General features: G+C 40.6%; 1 protein-coding gene across 4 annotated transcripts in view; it reads left to right on the forward strand.

Annotated features, from left to right (window-relative positions):
• Nucleotides 1-10,216, forward strand: part of HECW1 (HECT, C2 and WW domain containing E3 ubiquitin protein ligase 1) — a 250,514-nt gene extending 240,298 nt beyond the window's left edge. For all 4 annotated transcript variants that reach the window (XM_030237185.2, XM_050971192.1, XM_030237191.2 and 1 more), the window contains exons 25-28: nt 208-354; nt 1,094-1,208; nt 2,451-2,649; nt 9,745-10,216. In XM_030237185.2, the coding sequence (XP_030093045.1) occupies nt 208-354; nt 1,094-1,208; nt 2,451-2,649; nt 9,745-9,856 (573 nt within the window). In that variant the 3' untranslated portion in view covers nt 9,857-10,216. The remainder of the gene's footprint in view (nt 1-207; nt 355-1,093; nt 1,209-2,450; nt 2,650-9,744) is intronic.
• The last annotated feature ends 11,109 nt before the right edge of the window (nt 10,217-21,325 follow it).

Genomic DNA, 21,325 nt, shown 5'->3' on the forward strand with positions numbered 1-21,325 from the left:
CACTTTTGCTAGCACTTGGGGAAGGATAACACTTGTTGCCTAAGAGACAAGTAGATATCCCTTCCAGTTGGCAAAGCAGTCTGCTATTCCAATACTGTGATTGCCTCTCCATCCTGTTGTTTCCTGTAGCGTGGCTTGGATGATCTTGTGTTTGAAACACAACATGATGCATACAAAGCTACACCCCTGTTTTTCTTTGTTCTGTAGGTGACAGAGAGAGAGTTGAAATCTGGAGGGGCAAATACAGCAGTGACAGAAAAGAACAAAAAGGAGTACATTGAGAGAATGGTAAAGTGGCGAGTGGAACGAGGAGTGGTCCAGCAAACAGAGGCCCTGGTCCGTGGCTTCTACGAAGTAAGTAGTGAAGTGATGCTTCCACAGTCATCCCTCATTCATGTGAATGAGTAGCACCCTGGTTAAATGCTTCATTAGTACCCTAGAGAGCAACTATACAGACACAAACAGGAAGGAACTGGAGTTCTTGGATCTCTACCGACAGAGACCTTGGATATAGCAAGTTTAGGGTTAAAGGAGAAAGGAAAGAACGTGTCTTCTGAATGTGATAAAGTATTACTTATGATCAAGAGTTAAGAATGGCACTCCTTTCCATTCATAGAGTGAGAGAAGCAGGCATTTGCAAGTTTTGTTCTACCCTGTGATTTTGGGTTAGGATTAGGGATCTCTGATAAAGATTGTGAAGAATTCTACACTTTGATGATAATCTGATGAAGCACACTGTGTTCTTCAGGGATTTGTTCCAGTAAAGTCAGTCCACGGGTGCAGTCCAAGCTTGCCAGTGGTATTCCTGGATACTGCTCCATTGCTGTCCCTGGATTTTGCAGTTTATCTTTGCTGAAGACCTGGATCTGAGAATATCTTTCTGGCAGAGCTGTTACAAGGACTGATGAAAACCTGTGGCTTTGCTGACCAACCCATGTGGTCACCTAGTCTTGTCCCTCCCTAATCATACACAAACATGAATGCAAACATTCAAACTTCATCAGAATAAAGAGCTGGCCACCAGAACCATAGGTTTATAAGACTTTGCTTCATTTCCAGTCTAAACTGTGCTTACAGGTGGTTTTTGTTCCAGGTTGTAGACTCCAGGCTTGTCTCTGTTTTTGATGCCAGAGAACTGGAGCTAGTTATAGCTGGCACTGCAGAAATAGATCTCAATGACTGGCGGAACAACACAGAGTATCGTGGAGGTAAACTGCCTGCTCATGTTTACTGCTGTCTTAATTGTTTCAGTCTAAAACATGGAAGTCTTGCTCCATCTTTTCTTTCTGTCTTTCCTGAGGGAAAATGCCCTATTTTGTCCAGGAAGTTATTGTGAAAAATAACTCCTGAAATTTAAAAAAAAGTAATATCTCGGGTGTTGTGGTATTATACTACTGAAATTGCTTCTGCTATTTCTATCCAAATTTTATCTATTCAATTCCTGCAGAGTTAGAAGGAGTTTTGACCATTAAGGACTGAAAGGGATTTGCACAATTAGATCTAAAGTTACAAGTCGTCTAAGATGACTGTGACTGAACTCTTAGCCTCACGGAAAGTAGTTCCACAAGTCCTCCTGGCTTCAGCAGGCAGCTAAAATTAGGAGCTGAATTTCACAGTTCCCAGTTACATTTCAACAATGTACAGATTTTGCTTGACTGCCCCCTCAGCCTAAAGTATGTCAAGTTGGATTTTTTTCCCTTCTCTACTGCTTGGTCTGGTTTTGCTTTAAAGAATGATTTATCCAGGCTTTCTTGGGTGATGGAAAAATTGAAATCCACCAGTTCTGCACCGCAAGGGGAAAGTTCCTGAGGTTCACAAATCCTCCCCTGAAATACAAGATTTCAGTCTTTGCTGGTCACTGCCCAGCCTTTGAGTTACCTTGAAGTATGCAACTTAACACAAGCACAGCTGGTCCCCAATGTTATTCTCCTGCTATAGTTTTCTATTTAACTTTTGAAGCAAATTCAGCCTGGTATATGCTTGCTCTCACTGGCACAAACCAAGGCTCAGAGCCCGTCAGGTGGGAAGTTTGCTCGGGAAGGGCTTGTGGCAGCAAACTCCTCTCCATATGTCGAACACTATTGTAATCCAAAAGAGAATTTACTTGGGAAACAGAAATTGTTAGCTTGTTAAGACTCGCACTGTGTGGCATATTGCTGTTGGTCTTCAATATCACATGCATGTAACCCCAGTTCTTGCCAAGAGATTTGTGAGAGACCAGTGAATCTCAAGTGGATATTTGAGTTTCAGGGTCTGAAATGAGTTAGTGATATTATCCACAGCCAGGACAAAATGGAAGCTGGGACCTACTGCTCATGAAGAACAAGATATATTGTTAGTCCAGGATCTTTCCAGTAGGACGTCTACTGCCCCATGCTAATGGGAACATTTTTCAGTGTTGTTCTTCTCAGTTAGGAGGGAGTGATTTTCATTTCTCTTGCTTGGTGTAGGCTACCATGATGGACACATTGTGATACGGTGGTTCTGGGCAGCTGTGGAGAGGTTCAACAACGAGCAGAGGCTGCGATTGTTGCAGTTCGTCACGGGAACGTCGAGTGTGCCCTACGAGGGGTTTGCCGCTCTCCGAGGGAGCAACGGCCTGCGGCGCTTCTGTATAGAGAAATGGGGGAAAATCACCTCCCTCCCAAGGTATGTCCCAGCCAGGACTTTGCACCAGAATTGCTGTTAGAAACATAGGCCTGGTACTTTGTTCCATCTCTCTGTCAATTAATGAATACAGTAAGATCACCCAAACCCAACAAAGAAATAATGATCAGTTTGTTTTTCTGTAATTACATTCAGAGAAAAATGTTTCTTTTGCTGTTTTTTTGATTTGCAGGCTCAATTCAAACTACTTGGAATCTTTGGAAATGGTTAAGATTAAGATGTCCATAGGTTCAAACCTAGTTCTCTTATTTTGATTCTGGAACAGATTCAGATCAACAGGAGCCTGTCAACTGATTCTGTTCCCTTTATCTCCAAAGTGCTAGTAAAAAACTCATGAATTTACAGAGACATGAAAGCCAAAATCTGTCTCTGAGTTTTGGTTAGAGACCTGAGTGTAATCCTTTCATTTATTCTGATGGTTCCACTTTTTTGTAATGAAGAAGCTTAGTGATGGAACTTCAGACCATGTGGTGATAATACCCAATTTGTTGCATCTAGTTCAGTCAGCCATCTAGGAGCAAATGAGCTATAATGTCATACAGAATCAACAGACTTGGCAGTGATTCCCAAAGGAGGGGTCATCTTCCTTTTCAGAACAAAGGGGCAGGGGCACAAAGGGTTGGGCTTGCCTCAGGCCACCCAAGAGAGTGATGGCACAGCCACTGACGGTTTCAGTTTTGAGTTCTGCTTTACCTCTTTATGAGTGACCAGCACTCATCCTTCCTTACTGAAGTGAGTCACCTTTTCTTGAATGTCCTTGACAGTTGCCTGAGGCTCTGCCCCACTGGGATTACAGAGCATTTCAGTGCCTCTGAGATTCTTTTGCTACTGTGGCCCTTTTATATCACATTTGCCCTCCAAAGGATGCTTTCTTCCTGCTTTTATCATTTGCTTTCAGCTACACTGAAAAGTGGGAGTGTTTTCAAGGAACAGGTCATTTCACCTGAACACAGACTTTGGAAATAGCTCAGCTGAGTCATTTTGGTTTGTGTCCATCCACCATAAGGACTCTATGGAGATTATATGGAGAGCTAGAGCCTACATGAAGCTAGATGTGGGCACTGAGATTTAAAACAAGATGAAAACATGTAAGGTCAGTGAGATGACTAATACCCTCTGAGCTCCAGCCAGCAATGTGGTAAGAAAGCCTGAGAGCAACAGTTTGCTATTTGTACTCCAGATCCTCCTTTTGCAGTATATATACATAGTCAGGTTCTATGTAAGGGTTTCAGAGCTTACTGAGGACATTCCTGCCTGCAGACACTCAGCAGCCAGCAGTCACAGATTCTTCAGCATTTCTGCAGGGCTCTTTTTGCACACTTCTGGGGTGCAAAGGGGTGAGAGGGGAGGGTGGACCTTGGTGCATGCACAGAAAATGCCCTGGCCTGACCCATCAAGTTCTGAAAAGGTTATTGGTCTCTTTCTGCTCTGTTTAACTTTCTTTGTGAACCTAGGCACTACTTCTGACTCGGATTCAGTTAGCCTCCAGATTTTATGTTTGTCTGCTGATTTCTGAATGAGTTGCTCTCCCTGACAGAGGCCTCCTTTCCAGGTGAAAGTTGGTAGCACTTGTTAGAAGTCTCAGAGCTCTGCATTCATTTTAGCCAGGGGAAAAAGACACAAAACTTGCTCATGGGAAATACACACAGCTTGATCACCATGAATTATTGTCTGCATTTTTTTAAAGTTATGGGGTGCTGCCAAGTATACACAGTGCTAAGAAATGCATAAAACACACAGGCAGAACCTGGAGCTTCCCTAAATCCTTGGTTAAGCAACTAAATGAGTATTATTTAAAGCTTGTTTTTTAAATACCTGATTATGGTTTGCCCATGTTTATTTAGATTTATTTACATACTTAAGACTTACAGCCTAAAAAATAGTCTTCTGTCATACCATGTCAGCCCTTTAGCCCTGTGACATGAGTCTAACTAACTTTACAGTAAACCACAACAAATTCCCTTTTCACTTTAACTGCTGTACAAAGTGTTGTGAACTTTTAGCTCTGTCAGGAGAGTCCATGACTCTTTCTCTGTTCCCTTACATCTGCTCCAGATGGCTGAGGTAGTTTGGCAAATGTCCCTTACACTTGGGCAATGGAGCATGCAACTACCATTTGCTTATAGTGAGCAGAGATGTACTAACACCTAGACTAGATAGGTTAGTACTGTTTGCACTTGCAACAGCAACATGGCAAGGCCAGGAAAAAAGGCATGGTGTAAATTTCTAAAATGAAACACTTTTCAAAGAATAGCCATAATACATGACACTTAGAGTGCTTCTTGAAAGCACTGAGGATAAGCAAGACTTTTTCAGGAAGGCTGAACGTTCAGTAACTTCATTCTGAGTTGGTGGACTTGTTCATTAGTACCAGTTCCCTGCATGAACAGGGTAATTGTGGTGTAATATGTTCATCTAAGACTAAGAAGAGTAAGATTACACCACTGTTTTACATCTGGAGTGTACACATGTGCCAGACATATTTTTCCTATCTGTATTTACTATCGAGATCACATATGTTAGAAAGTTGAGGCACCATACACCTCAGAGATCCTGCTATAATCCCAGATTTCCAGACAATGACCCTAAAGCAGGTTTCAAAGAGACTGCCAGCTTTGCAGATCTCTCGGTGTAAATCTGCATCATGGGTTCTTCCAAACTGGTATAACTTGTCATATAAAATAGCAGGTTCAATCACTTGTTCATCAAGGTTGAGTTTTACTCTTCCTATATATATATGGAAAGCTTTGTCCCAAAATGAAGGTGTTACACATTTAACTGGTTGCCAGAGTAGAGATGGTTGGAGAATTTTTGCAGCTACAGCCTCTTCTGAAGCAGGAATCCTCTCTTCACCTCTTCTGTGTCATGTAGGTTTGTAAATGGAATCAGTTTTAGTAGTAGCTCTGCAAGAATGGATTCTTGTTCCCCACCAAATATTAATGAAAAGTCACTGGTTTTCTAGCTGGAATAGCATAGCTTTATTTGGTACCATGGGAGCAGAACTCCTGGCCCAAAACAGACCAAAGAACTAGCAGTGCTTTCTGCTATAACTATAGGAGGCAACGGGTCAGTCTTGTTAAATCTTCAGCTGGAAAAAGTGTTTGGTGCCTTCAAATGCCACTGTCCCACCTTCTGGCTGCACTCCTCACCGGGCAAAAACTCCTGCCAGCTCCAAGATTATGTCTGTTTGAGTATCAAGTAAGGACCTCAGTGTGGATCCCAGGGATTCAAATAATCACATTTGACGCAATGAGGTCACTTTTCCCAACAGTGCTGAGCTGCAACTGCCCTTTCATCAGAAGAGATTTTCATTCAGCAGTGTAGTGTGTGTTCTAGATGATGCAGATTGCCAGTGCTAGTAAATATCTGATCTTTTGTAAGAGATTTCTGTTCTTCTCTGTTGGATGATCAAGTATTTAATCACCACAGAATCCCATATAACAATTTAAAAAAAAAAAAAAGATTGTGTGTGACTACAAAGAAATTTATTCTCATAATTTCCTTCTTTACCAATGGAATGAGTGCATTGACTTTGCTGCCTCTTACCTTTCTTACCTTTCCTTATCCATCTTCTCTTTCCATCCATCTTCTCTTTCCTCTGCAATACAGTAGCAGCTACAAATCTACATTCATCTGTTTAACACTGATTCCCTGACAGCATGTAAGTGTTCCCTCTTACAGGCAAAATGAACAAAAGCTACTACTTGTGGGTTCTCAGATTGATCAAGAGGGGTTTGTGGGCTCATTTTACGAAAGCAAGGTGAAAAGGAGGACTACCCAGTTTCTGCCTGGCAGGCATGATTATGTTAGAATGTAAGCCTTACTTTAGTAGATAGTTTCAAGCTATAATTAAGATAGCAGGGGGTTCTGTGCCCACTTTTACTGCCTTTGGATTCTCATCTCTATGGGAATAAAAGAAGTTACAAAGAAAAGGAGAATGCAAAAATCTTAAAAGCTTATACTCATAATTTTTAGAAAGAATTCTTAGAAGAAAAGAAATAGCATAGCACTATGAACAATGAGCAAGATTAAAGGTTCAAGACCGCCAAAACTATATTAAGCAATAAAGACAGACTGCCAGGAAGAATGAAATTTTAAGTGGTCCATTTACTGCTTAACTTACTGGAGGATGAGGGCATATGAGGGTCAGAGTTGGTTTACATTACTTTATCTTGCATTTTCTTCTGGAGAAGCCAGAATCCTTCCCATAAAAGCTCTTACCAATGTAATTCTTATTCCAGGCCTCACATTCCATGAACCCCTCTCAAATGTCAGCAGGCTTATGTGGTAGGAGGCTTAAATCAAGGGAAGAAATATTTTCTCTTTGCTGTGACTACTTCTTGCACTACTGATGTGATGTTTACATCCCAGTATGTGTGGCAAGTGTTCCCTGGATTATGCTTACTGTAGTCAGTCTCACTGGGATCAGTAGTAGGAGGCCAACATAATTCAGGAGGAATTTATCCCTTTGGAGGATGGAGCACAGTTAGACAGCAGTGGGAATTTTGGAAAGTATCACTGATTCTAAATTGCCCTGTGTACTGCAGAATCACACAATATATGATGAAAACCAGACAGTTTTGCACGTAATTATCCTTATGTAAAATTGAGTGGGCTTCACAGGCATCACTGGAGTTGCAGTAGATCCACATTTGTTTCACAAACCAGAATATGAACTCAGGTTTTGCCCTTAGCAATGTATTGTGGTTTGCACCATAAGTAGGTAGAAGTGTAAACCTTACCTGGATAGCGCTTCTGAAATGCTCTTTTCATTTCAAATTTGATGACCTTTCTTTGAAGTGCAAGGATTTTTTTCTGTGAAGTTGTTGAGCTGGAGAACACAAGAGTGTTTAGCAAAATGTTTCAGTGTTTCTAGACATGTTTAATTTTTTTCCTTTCTTTGCTCCCCACAATAAATTCTTTGAGACCTTCTATAGAAGAGCCCAGATCTGTAAACCTCATAGTAAGAAAAGGAATTGATCTTTTTTCTGAGTTTGGCTAGGTCAAGGTTGACTAAAAGTCAACAGCATTGCAAGGTTTTTTTCATAACTAGTGTGAAATCAGATGGATAATGATCAGTCAAGATAAATGTCTGCAACAAAGTAAACACCAGAGTCGGTGGCTGTTGGATACGTCTGTACCGCACAATAGGATGCACAACAGCAATGTCTGAGATGCTGCTGTTTCAAACAGTTAAATGTGCCACGGCTGAGTACCATACAGAGCTCTGGTTCTGCAAAACTACTTTAGAAGAACTCACACCTGAGCCACCATGGCTGTGCCACTTCCAATTCTGGAGCCCAGCAGCTGAGCTCCTCAAGACTGGCTATCTCTGCATGGGGCTGTCTTGCCTGCGATAAACATGTTCTGAATGGACTATTAGAATCCTGTTAATTAACTCCCAGTGGTTGATATGTATTGCCAATGGATTGTAGAAACAACTTATGTTGCCAAAGATTGTTGAGATAAACAATAAATACTGCAGGGCTACTCATGGATAATACACATGAGCTGCCATGTTTAATTTCAAGAGATGGATTAAATAAGGGCTTTATTAATGATCCTTTTTCACTAACTCAGGCATTCCAAGCTCATTTCCACAAATTCTGTGTTTATTGTATTCTCTTCTAAGAATAACCAGCTAACAAATCTTCATTCAGAAGGGCAAAAAGGATGGTAAAAGCTCTCCCAATCGAAATTCTGTAATGCAGTGAAGATTATGTGCCTCTGGCTATTTCAGTTGCCTGATTGCTTTTAATGATTCACCACTGGTGCTTGATAAAACTCTTCCTCTGAATCTACAAGTCTCAGGCCAGCCAATCTACTGGCATTATGTCTTTCCCACTTTGTGGGTGGCCTAAGAGATGACTAGCATGGCTTCATGTAATTTTCTCCAAGATAGCTCTACTGCTTCAGTGTAAGAGAAATAGAATTGAGTTAAAGTTCGAGATAGAAGAGCTCAAAGTAAAACAACTCCATGGTATCTAAAAATACGAGGGGCCAGAAGCTCAGACATTGTTGGCCATTGAGGCTACATTTCCTTCTTAATTTTTGTCAATTCGCATTTATCTCAGTGAGCAAGAAGAAATAGGAATGTTGCTATCATCATGTAAAACGCTAAGCTGACTGAAAAAAAACTGAAACAATTTTACTGAAAATGTGCCCCTCCTACATCCATTTGTTGAATGAGCTGTGCAGTTTTCCAGTCAGTTGAAATGGCTGAACAGTTGGGGCAGGGACTGTTTCTGTACTCCACGTTTGTATAGCACCTCCCACAGTGAAGTGCTGTCTGCCTCTGGGTCTAATTGCTGCTGCCAGAAAAGCTGCAACTGGGTAAAGGCACGCATGGAACCCATTCCATGGCTTTTTTTGAAGGTGCTGCCAATGTAAATATAAAGTCAGGTAAATGTAATGATAAAACTGGGGAAAGAGATGGTCATCAAGTTTGCAGCTTGCTCTGCACAGAATATTTTGCTTTTGTCTTGGGTACTACAAATAAATAACATTTAAAGGCCAGACTTGCAGCAGATGGCCAACAGCTGACTTGCTGAATATTTTCAGCAGCCTTCGTTCCTCAGTTAGCAGATCCCTGAATGGTCTTTTAGCAGTCACTGCAAACACATGCTCAGCCCATTCTGTCTGTCACTGTATTCCATCACATTGTGTTTGTCCACTGGTGCAAAACTTATTGACAGCTCATGTTGGATGTACAGATGAGTGCCATTTTTTTAAAAAATCTTGAAGAAACCGAAATTGTAGTAATGAACTTCTCTATCAGGCCCTAAACCCCAGCTCCTCAGTGACCTCCAGCATTCTTCTCCATCAAGAGCCATACAAGATCCCTGCAATATCCGAAGGAGGAATATCAGATGTTATGTTGATACTTAGCGTGTGTTTTCTATATAACGTATTCATGTGTATGTGCACATACATTTCAGTACCTCATATTTTGGTGGAATTAAAAAGTTTTACTTTGAACTTGAATGTCTTCAGTCTCAGTAGAAACTAGTTTTGTCAATCTTATTTTCTCAAGTTTCTTAAATTAAGGCTAACATGTAGCATATTTTCCTTTTGCAGGGCACATACATGTTTCAACCGTTTGGATCTTCCACCTTACCCCTCATATTCTATGCTGTATGAAAAGCTGCTGACAGCTGTTGAAGAAACTAGCACCTTTGGACTTGAATGAGGGGGTTCAGGCACTTCTGGTGTTTTTATGGCTGATGATGTCACCTTTCCTGTCCACCGTCATTTGATCTTGGTTTCCCATGTTTTTATTTTTGAAAACAAAACAAAAATCAAGATTAACAAAAGCCGTGCATGAAGAACTGCCACCCTCTATGACCTAACCTTCATGCTTTCATCCTCTGTTTCCAATGGACTGCTAGTCTGTATGCAATAGAAAAACAACTGTCTCAAGGTTTCTGTATATCTCTACATACCTCCATTAATAACAATGAAAATACAAATGCAAGTTACACTACACTTGACCAAATGTTAATAAATGTTTACTTCCACCTACGTTGATTAAAAAATAAAAAAAACTTCATCAAGCATTCCAAGCTTTTATATACCCATATCTTCTAAATCAATACATAGCCCATCTTACTTCTTAGTCGTTGAATCCAGTACTAGGAGCTGGTCAAATATATCATCATCCATCCCTATTTTCCCTGTATGTATTGTCCATCTGAAAGACACCTATGAGCAAAACTGAAATTTTTATATATGAACTCATGATCCACATCAGTTGTATCAGCTGGAACTGGCCCAGATACATGGTGCAGATAAGACCTTCAAAAAGTAAAAAAAAAAAAAAAAACCACCAACCTGTAATGCAATGCAAAGCATAACGGCGATTGTTATGATTGTTGCTTGCCAGTACTGGAGAGAACTTGCACTTCAGAGCTGTCGGGAGGGGCATCTCCATTGTAATGTTTACCACACAAGAAGCACAAGGTTGTGCAGACTCAAGAAGGATGTTTTATTATGTAGCATAAAGGACAAGGCTCCCTTACCTTAGTATTGTATATGACAAGGAAAAAGGGAAGTAAGAAGAATGTTCTACTCTTATGAATACTCTTGGGTTCTGTTTACCAGATCTTTGTTTTCTGATGTTTAAAATGTTTCTTTCCAAATGACAAGTCTAGACAATCCCATCCCCTGTGTCAGAAGCCATTTATTTTCTGTTAGGTTGGGCTCATCCATGGTTGCTGGGGGCGGTTGCCAGTTCTGTTGTTTCTCTTTTCTTGTTCAGTGGAATAGTCCATATCCTCAAGAGTGATTGGTTGTAGACAGAATGTTTTCGTCTGGGGTCTGTCAAATGAGAAGCTGCAGTGAATGAGGGTATTTGTCAGATATAAAGGGAACTGTAACTCTCTGGGGGTTAAGATTTTGGTGTACATCCTCTTGGAGGAAGCCCAAAGGCCCTCCAGTCATACTAAGTACCACTAAACTAAAAATCTTGCTCTTGTTACTGCAGACATTACCCTCTTCAGTTTGGTGTACTTTCCAACTCTGAATCTGGGGGAAAAAAGGAAAACAGCAGTAGGCTTGTTTTCAGATGGATTTTGCTGAGGGTGTTACAATCAAACTACTGCTCTGATTGCATTCTAGTTATTAATCTTTGCTGCCCTTGTTTTTCAAGACTAATCTCAGATTGAAAGTGTTTGTCTTAACTGGGAAACAGAAATACAAAGTATCTTCGGACACTAAATATGTTAAAGGATGCAAGAAATACGAAGTGACAAATTTGCGAAGGTAGGCAAGAAGGTAACATCAGTGTGCTTAGCAGCTTGAATGAAGTACGACACCCCCTCGAGGGCTTGTTGCTGGTAGTTTTGTGTTAGTTATGCTTTAGATCACTGTAAAATCAGGAGACCAGTTCAAGATCTAACATATCTATTTTGTCTTAAGTTTCCTCTCCAGAGGAAAAAAAACTGGACTGCATTCTCACATATTTTTATGGTGGTTGTACAGAACCTCATCACACTTGAAAAACTGCATTCTGAGAGTTTTAGATCTTTCTTCTGCTTTTATTCTTAGGTCAGTAGGTATTTGAAAGGTGATGGACCCAAAAATATATTTCTAAGCAGAAAAAGTTGGGGGTTTTTTTGTTAATGGTGCATAAAAATCTGAAATACTGAATTGCCCCTTCATTCAATTTCTGTGGCATTTCAGCCGCTTTTATGATAATTTACTGTATGGCTTTTACTGAGAATCATGTTTTAGTATATTGTTGTTTAATATTACAGTTGCAAGAAGAGGCTGCAGCTACAGGCCAGCTTCATTGTACCACACACCGAAAATTATGTTTAGTGTGTCCATAAATGAGCTCTCAGGCATTGATTCCATGTGACCAGCCCACTGCACAGGAGAGATGGAAAAAAAATTAGTTTTTCTCAGAGCATCTGGCATTTCTGATCATCTGCACATTAATTCCATCAGTACAAGTCACACCAGGAGACACTGAACATGAAATCTTCCAATGTATGTAATTCCTGCCTCTTCACCTCTGGGCCCCCAAATCCAGTGATTCTTCTATGGCTCCTAATTTACTCCTGGTTATAAAGTTACCTGTACTATGTCAAATGTCGGATGTCTTCCAACATTAGAAGAAAGAGAAGCATCCAACTGGTTGGTCCATGTTTGGCCAAGGAAAATCAAGAGCTATCTCAATAACATAGTAAAAAAGTGGGGAAAAAATCCAATCTTTAAAACACTGTTTAGTTAAAATTTTTTAAATTACAAGTATCTTAAAACTATATTTTATTACAAAAAAATTGAAACTATTTTTTGTAGCATAATAAAAGATGTTTGTATTTCAGAGACAGCATCAAGCTCCACTAAATGAAATACAGAAGGCTTTCTCCTGAAATTCTTCCTCACAACATTTTCTGGCACTCGTCACACACTAAACTAGATTATGTTTGGCAGATGCCATCTCAAGCACCTTGTGTGTTGCTCCTCTAGGAAACACAGCTTATCCAGCTACTTCCCATCAAATTCCTTGATCCAATTTGTCTTTCTATCACACAGCCTAATATTTTTTAAAAGCTGCTTTCTAAGTTGACAAAGTCATGCAGATTTCCTTGAAAGTTCTTTGGATCTAAGGCCAGGAATAGAGATGGTTGACTGTTTTCATAAAGCAAAGAGAAAGAAAATGCCATGTATGGCTTTTCTTGCATTCTGCCATTCCAGCCCTATCCCTCTCTCTTCCCAAATGCCCTACTGCAATAGGTTTTCAAACTGCTACATCATCTTTCTGACATCTGGATCAATGCTTCACAGTGTTTCTTCATTCCTTGTGTCATGCAATGGACAGAATCCAGTCTCAGCCTGAAGTGAGGGGGAAGCCATGCATCTGAGAAGTTAGAGTGAGGCAGTGAATGGTGCTCACAGGAGAGACGGAGGAACCTACCTCCCTCAGCCTGTTATTTAACCTGCCCATTGTGCAATTAATTAACTTTGTTGTTGTTGTTGTTGTGCGTATGCAAGACATACCCTTTCTAGTTCATCTGTTGATTCAAGTGCTGTTACTCCTTGGGTCTGCATCTTCATTTGTAAAACACTTGACTGCTGATTACAGAAATTCTGGTTTCATTGTTTCCCACGGAAAGACTAGAAGATATTCCATGGGGCAGATTTACGATGAAATAATCTTTTCAGCTCTACCATCTCAGTTCCCTTTAAACTTGCTGGTGGCTAGATATGGTGGTGGCTACATTAGGATACAATATCAACATCAATAGATTTTTAAAATGCAAGTGAAAATGGAAAAGCCAGTCTGATAGCTTGCATGAATTCTAGTTTTCAATTGGAGCAATGAATACTGGCCACAGTTTCAGAGGGTCCATACTTTTCTCAAAATTATTGTCATGATGGTATTAATGGTAAAGGGAGGGAAGGGGGTATTCCTGGTTTTGAAATCCTCTTAGCATTAATCTGGAGATAAGAGAATGGAAGTAGGTATTTAAAATCATCAGTATGTCTTCCACCTTGAAGTAGTCTCACTGACTGTTCAACCACATCAGCAATGCAGGATTTCATCCAGTATAAACATCTGTATCTTAGTGTTAACAGCATCAGGTCTAAACCTTACAAATGCTGCCACTTCAGTCTGCAATAAGTTACATAAGTGTTCCGTTTCAGTCTGTGCATATTCAAAACTTGATTTTTATGTTCCAGAGAGGTCCATGGCTATCACAGGGCAAGAACTGTGTGGTCCAAACTACATCTAACATCTAATGGAGAAATCATGAGCTTTGTACAGGTCTGACACAGGGGAATTTTTACACCCAGTTTGGTCAAGTGCCCATGAACTTTTGAATGAACTGTAGCTGAGGTTTGAGCTCATACTCTAGTCTGAGAGATGGCCTGTGGGGAGGGGAGTGTTTGTTGGGATTGTGTTTTGTTGTTCTAGTTTCACTGTAACAAATAGTTGACATACCTCTAGTTGGAAACAATAGGATACTGAATTTGTACATGAAAACAGAAACTGAAATAAGCTAAAATATAAATGCACAGGGGACAGGTTAAACTCGTCTTTCACTATTATTCCTTTGACAGTCCATGTCAGAATTTCAGGAATTTCAGAAGAACAAATTTGACTGGAGATCTGTTTAATTTCTGTTGAAATGGTATTTGCCCTGTCTCCATAGTAATATTAATAGGGATTCCCAGTCAAGATTAAACGCTTTCAGTCAAATGCAGACCAACAGATCTTTCTACAACAAATGCGGTGCTTTTTTATTATTCTTGCTGTACCTCAGTGTTCATTTTGAAAAGAAAACTACTGCAATATATTAAATCTGGGATAGGTTTTCCAGTTATCACAAGGTCCAAAAGATTGGATTGTTACTTTCTCACTAGTGAGTCATGTAGTTCTTTCATTGCAGTAGAAAAACAGATTCCTGTAGGTAGTAGATACTAGGTATAGTAAATATTGTACCATTAGCCAAATTCCCTGCAGCTTCCGATTTATCTAACAGAAATGTCTGTTACAGTTTTTGTTAAAGACTACATAAAGTCAGTGGCAGGAAAGGTCCTCATTATTGGACTGATTTTGCTTTTATTGACAGAAAAATGTCACATGATACTCAGGCTGTGCTTTCTAATCAACCATATCACTATGGAGGAATGTCAATAAAATCACTTTGTTATGGCATTGTGTGGACTGTCTATTACAAATAAGCTATTTCATAGAGGGTGGGAACTGGCATTGTCAAAGCCCACTAATTTCAGAAACTGCAGTTTCAGGATCATGTCCTTTCTCACTATTGTATTCAGGCCCTTCCACTGCTTTCATTCAATGCACGTGTCTAAAACTTGGGGTTCTCCTCATAGGTTTGCATGGCCAGAGCCCCCATGCTCTCTGCCTTGAGAGCATGGGAGCTTATTCCTCACTATAGGAAATGTCTGGTCAAACAAAGGGACAAAAGCAGAGTGTATGCCACTTACACATCCCTTGCTTCTAAGTATAATTACTGCATTATAGGGATGAAATGCAACTGCAAGGATGATTTCTTAATAGCGTGTGCTAGGTCTGCACTGTGTTGACAGCAAATACATAGCAAGATGCCCCGACATCTCAGTATGTCACACCCATTTCTCTCCTGCTCGTCACTGTAATATCTCTGGAGTGTTTCATTAACACATTCCAGGATAGATTACCACGCCTCAGATACACCGTCAGCAGACACCTTCCTCACCATACCTGTTTTCTTACATAAATGGCACCCCAGGAGGGATCGTGGTACTATAGGAAGGATGGGAAAGCTTAAATATGAGGCACTGTTTCAATAAGGAATAATATAAATCCATGGAAGATACTCCAGAAGTGGTAAGCATATCTTGCACAAAACAAATCAGTAATAAGTGTGAACCTGTGTGACTCTGGGAACTCTTGAGAAGCCCTATGGAGCTTCCACTGCATTTCATTCCATATGGAGGAGCACAAGTCCACGAGGCCCAGCGCTGGCTCTCCTTCAACAGGGATGGTGGTGCTGGTGGCAAGAGTAGCACCCACTCATGCACATGCTCAAGAAATCCAGGTCTCATAGCTCAGCCTTTATTCATATCCTGTATGTGTGATTGTGCACATGTGTGAGGAAGAGGTGGGAGAGAGGGCATTTTGGCACTAAGCTGGATTTCTATGCATTTCTCACATATAAAGGAAGGGAAAATCCATGTTGATTAAAAAGCAGCCAGATGAGCTGCTGATCATTAGGGTGCATCAGAGGTGTCAGTTTCTATAGCAGCAATCTGTGTATGTGGCTGGAACTATGCCTTTTACCAGAACCCATTCGGTGATTCCATTCAAATTCTGTGAACCCATGGATACTATGAACCCATTCAAAGCCAAGTTGGATACAGTCTTAAGCAGTCTGGTCTAGTGGGAGGTGTTCCTGCCCATGGCAAAGAGGGTTGGGAACAGTTGGTCTTTCTTTAAGGTCTATTCCAACCCCTTAACATTCTATGATTCTATGACAAATAACTGAATTTCAGTTAAAATAGAGCAGCAGTCCAAGTGACGTCTCCATGGGTACATCCAGCATCTTTCTTGGCATGCTAACAAAACTGTAATAATTCTGTAGGATATTAAAAATCAATAACAATCTTTTCCTGCCCTGTGGTGGCACTGCCATAGTTTTTTCTATAAAGGACAGTAAATCCACATGTGACCTGTTGTTGTTCATCCGTGTACAAGAGGCCAAAGAGAATAAAGGCACAAAGGATCTGCTGTGTCTCCTCTAATCATAAATCCTCCTTGAGCTGCAAAGACACATTCTTTTACTATTTTTTAAATTTAATTCTAGTAAACTTGAAAATCATTTTTGACTGAAAATGCCTTTCATGGATCAATCAAGATGAAGAGTGTGTGGCTGAGTTTACTTCCTACTCTCTTGAAACTAAATTTAGAAGAAAAATACCCAATGTATTATTCTACCTGAAATACAAGCCCTGATTCTTATTTGTATCATGTTTGATGTAAAGCAGATTTATATTGTTTTAACTGAGGTATAAATGAAGCTCATCCCCACAATGCCGTGTTACATCTCTTTGAGATTGGATAAAATTCACTGGAACACATAGAGTGCAGCTAATGGGGTTTTCTTTTCCTGAACTTTTAGCATGTAGGATTTCATATAACTAATTAACTGCTATGGTACAAGAAAATAATGGTGCTGCATGGGGGAGTTTTCTGTGCCAATCATAAGCAATAGTAACACTGAGGTAACTTGCCTTTCCTCTTCTGAGGAGTAATACACTTCAGGAACATTTTACTTTTTTTTTTTTTTCAATATGAAACTAGAAGACTGGTTTGGGTTAGCTTTGTTTCCCACTTACAAAATAAACCAGTTGTAAGGAAAAAGTAATTCTGTAAAGACTCTGCAGTCTGAAAATGTGTCCAGTCAGTTTCAAAATGGACCACAGACAAGAACTATAAAAGTGTTGTTGGATGTGATTTCCTAATGCTGGTTTTCCAAGATCAGAACAGCATACAAAAATAAACTGCATATCCTCCAGTTCTTCTGTTTTCAGCACTTCAGTCTGTAGACAAAGCAATACAGGTTCCCTACCAGCATGCCACATGGAGTAGTCATGTTTAAGTAACAGCTTTTCAGAAATGCAGCTGGGGAAGCATAGGAATCTGCTTAGGAACTTTGTTACAAGCTGTGATTTGACTTCGGTACCTCTTAGGTATGTCTTGGTACCGAAGTACGATCAGTGACTTTTCAAGAATGACTGAAATTAGTAATACACATTGCTATATAAGATTATACTTACAGTGTATGAGGATATTTTTACTGACAGCTTTGGCATCTTTGGCAATGGAAAATAGGCTTCCCTGCTTTAGGCATGTAAGTTAACAGCATTAGTGATATGGGGATTGATTAGCAGAACTGGGACCTTAGAGTTTAACCCCTACTTCTACAGTATGTAAAGCCCATGACATGACTTTTGAACACCATCATTGTGCTTCAGCAATGTCCTCCAAATGAACAAAGTGAAACAGTTTGTGCTCTGGATGCAGCCATAAAATAAGTAGTGATGCATCTTGGATTTTGTAGAATACAGTCTACCAACTTTGTAAAAGGTGAATTTGTGTTTGGGACTGCCTGGCCACTGCAGAGAAGCTGTGAAACGGATCTGTAGAGCACCCAGCGTGGGGTTTTCATATGATGTGGTTTTCAACTGGTAAGTTAATATCATAATAACTTATGTAAAATTCATATTCAAATGAGAATTTCTGAAAAATATGAACCTGTGAGAGTATTTGGAAAGGTTACTGGTAGATTCCCTAAGGACAAGTTTATTCATCTGTCTTAGAAATGATGAAATCAAACCCTATGAGGAAAAAGAGGAATAAATCTTACTGTAACAGGAGCACCAGTTTATACTGAATCTCTCATGAATATAAATATAATTCAGCAAGGTGGCAGTAATGATGCTTACTGCTGCCACTTAGTGGAGCCATGCCTTCCTCCCTTAAACTCAAAAAAAGATTAAAAACACTTTTTGCTGCAGGTGGTAAGAAACATCCATTTGTACAGAAGTATAGGAGGGGGCAGTTTTTTAGTGGTGCTAGGTACTCAGAGATCTTGTGTAAGTGCTGCTACGTGATGACAAGAGGCATTTTAGTACAGGAGCAGAACCCCTGACGTGAGGAACCTGTACTCTTCCTGTTGCCTCACAGATAAAACTACCACATAAGAAATAAGTAGCTTCAATGCAGAATAAATAACTTCAGAATGGAACTTCAGCAGCTCACAGAAATTCCAGCCACAGAAGATCCTATTTCTCTACCAGTACAGAAGTTGAAAGGATGAATTTAGCAATTCAAAATGGAAAAATATCTTAAATAGTTATATGTGCTGAGCTAACGATGGTAAGATTTCATATTTCTGTAACATTGAAGAGTTAATGTTATCTGTGCCAGCAGAAATTAATTTTTGCTGTGCCATCTGAATGCAATTGAACATATAGCCACTAATAATATTTAAGTGATTGAAGACAAATATCCAAACAGCAGAGAAAAAACATATACATTTTCAGGTAACACATGAGAGAAACCAACCTAGATATGTCTGTTGGCTTATCTCTAGATAAGCATTGTTCACATCCATGCATGTTTCTCCCTATGTAGATAGCACAGATAAGTTTATGCTGCAGAATTTAAGACTGAGATCAGTGCTGTTTTAGTGCACAGGTGAAACTGCAGTGAGTCATGAAGCTTATATTTATCCTTTCTAGAGGGACAACTGAAATTAATACATCACATATCAGCTCCACAATATTCTGGTACTACTAGGCAAAGCATCTCCTGTTCTATAGCTAGTGCATAGCAAAGTGGGAAAAGATGCTGGAAGCCAACACAACTTCACCAAGGGCGAGTCCTCTCTGACCTACCCAGTGGTCTTCTATGATGGGGTGATTCCATCAGTGGGAAAAGGAGGAGCTACAGATGTCTTTTATCTGGATTTCTGTAATGCCTTTAACATGGCACCCCAAAACATCCTTCTGTCCAAACTGGAGAGAGATGGATTTGATGGATAGACTGTTAGGTGGATAAGGAATTGGTTGGACAGTCACATTCAGAGGGTGGTGGTCAGTGACTCAGAGTCCCAATGGACATCTGTGACAAGTGATCACTCAGGAGCCCTGTGCTATTTCATATCTTTGTTAATGACACAGACAAAGGGATGGAGTGCACCCTCAGCAAATTTGCCAATGACACCAAGCTTAGTGGTGCAGTTGCCACACCTGAGGGATGGCATGCCATCCACAGGTATCAGCAAATGGCCCCATGGGAACCTCATGGGGTTCAACAAGACCAAGGCAAGGTGCTGCACCTGGGTTGGGGCAAGCCCCAATACCAGCACGGGCTGGGGATGCACAGATGGAGAGCAGCCCCTGGGAGAAGGACCTGGGGGTGCTGCTAGATGAGAGGCTGGACATGACCCAGCCATGAGCACTCACAGCCCAGAGAGACAAACGTGTCCTGGGCTGCCTCCAAAGCAGCGTGGCCAGAAGGGTGAGGGAGGGGATTCTGCCCCTCTGCTCCTCTCTGGTGAGACCACACCTGCAGTGCTGCATCCAGCTCTGGGGTCCACAACATGGGCCTGCTGGAGTGAATCCAGAGGAGGCCACAAAGCTGCTCAGAGGGCTGGAGCACTTCTCCTATAAAGACAGGCTGAGAGAGTGGGGTTGCTCAGCTTGGAGAAGACCTTAGAGCAGCGTTCCAGTACTTGAATGGGGCTACAAGAGAGATCAGGGACAAGGAGTTTAGCAGGGTCTGTTGTAATAGGACAAGGGCTAATGGTTTTAAACTGAATGGGGGTCGTTTTAGATTAAATATAAGGAAATTTTCTACAATGAGGGAGATAAAACCCTGGCATATGCTGCCCAGAGAAATAGTAGATATCCCATCAAGGTCAGGTTGGACAGGTTGGTCAACTGATCAAGTTGAAGATGTCCCTGCTCATTGCAGAATAATAGGACTATTTGTATTCTGTGGATAATTCTTTTTAAGAACACACCAAATCTGTCTTCCTAAGCCCAACAGGACCACTTCCTAGATTTTTAAAGGCATTTAAGATTTTAGTCTTTTAAAATACAGCCAGGGAACCTTAAAAATCCCACTATGAACATATATTCTGAGGAACATATGTTCATATTTCAGAATCAGTAATTACACTGATTTTCATAAATTTTTAGCAGGGTTCCCCCAGAAAAATGTGATTGTGAAAGTAAAAATGTCACAAGAATTAAGGATCCGAAACCTTCATTTGTCTGAAGCCACATACTTTCAAGACCCAATGTATTTGTCAGGCAAAAACCTCCTCTCTGTAGCAAATCCCACTGATATATACTTTCAGATGTAACAATTATATAATAGTCAGTTTAATCTAGATTTTAATGTTCAGCAGGAATATCCTGCCTCTGCTACAACTTTCACAACTTTCTGAGTGGAAAGTACATTGATACCAAAAGGCTTTAACCCTCTTTTACTTGACCTACTAGTTCTGGAATTTATTCCTAAAATATAGATGATTGCCAGGATGGACCACCTCTCTTACAAAGAAAGGCTAAGAGAATGGGGATTGTTCAAGGTGAAAAAGAAAAGGGTGACATAATTGCAGCCTTCCAGTACCTGGAGGGACCCCATAAGAACGATGGAGTTTTTACAAGGGCATGCAGTGACAGTGACAGGACAAGGGGGAATAGTTTTAAACTGAAAAGGATGTTTACATAGGCTATTATGAAGAAATTCTTTACTCTGAGGGTGGTGAGACACTGGAACAGGTTGCCCAGAGAAGCTGTGGATGCCCTATCCCTGGCAGTGTTCAAGGTCAGGCTGGATCAGGCTTTGGCAACTTGGCGTAGTGGGAGGTCTCCCTGCCCATGACAGGGGGTTGGAATGAGGTGATCTTTAGGTTCCTTTCAGTCCAAACCTTACTATGATTCTACTTTTTTCTGTGAATCAGATTTGGCAGTAAGTGAGTGAGGGGATTCCAGCACACTGCTTGTCAGCAATTGTACTCCCCTCCCGGATCAATGACCCAGGTTTGGACCGGATCCTTTCCTTTATGTTGGCCCGTTTCCTCAATAGTCTTTTCTCCTCAATGCTCTGGATGTTGGCAGGAGATTCATG

Source organism: Serinus canaria, chromosome 2, assembly GCF_022539315.1.
Source record: "Serinus canaria isolate serCan28SL12 chromosome 2, serCan2020, whole genome shotgun sequence".
In the NCBI taxonomy this organism is placed as follows: Eukaryota; Metazoa; Chordata; class Aves; order Passeriformes; family Fringillidae; genus Serinus; species Serinus canaria.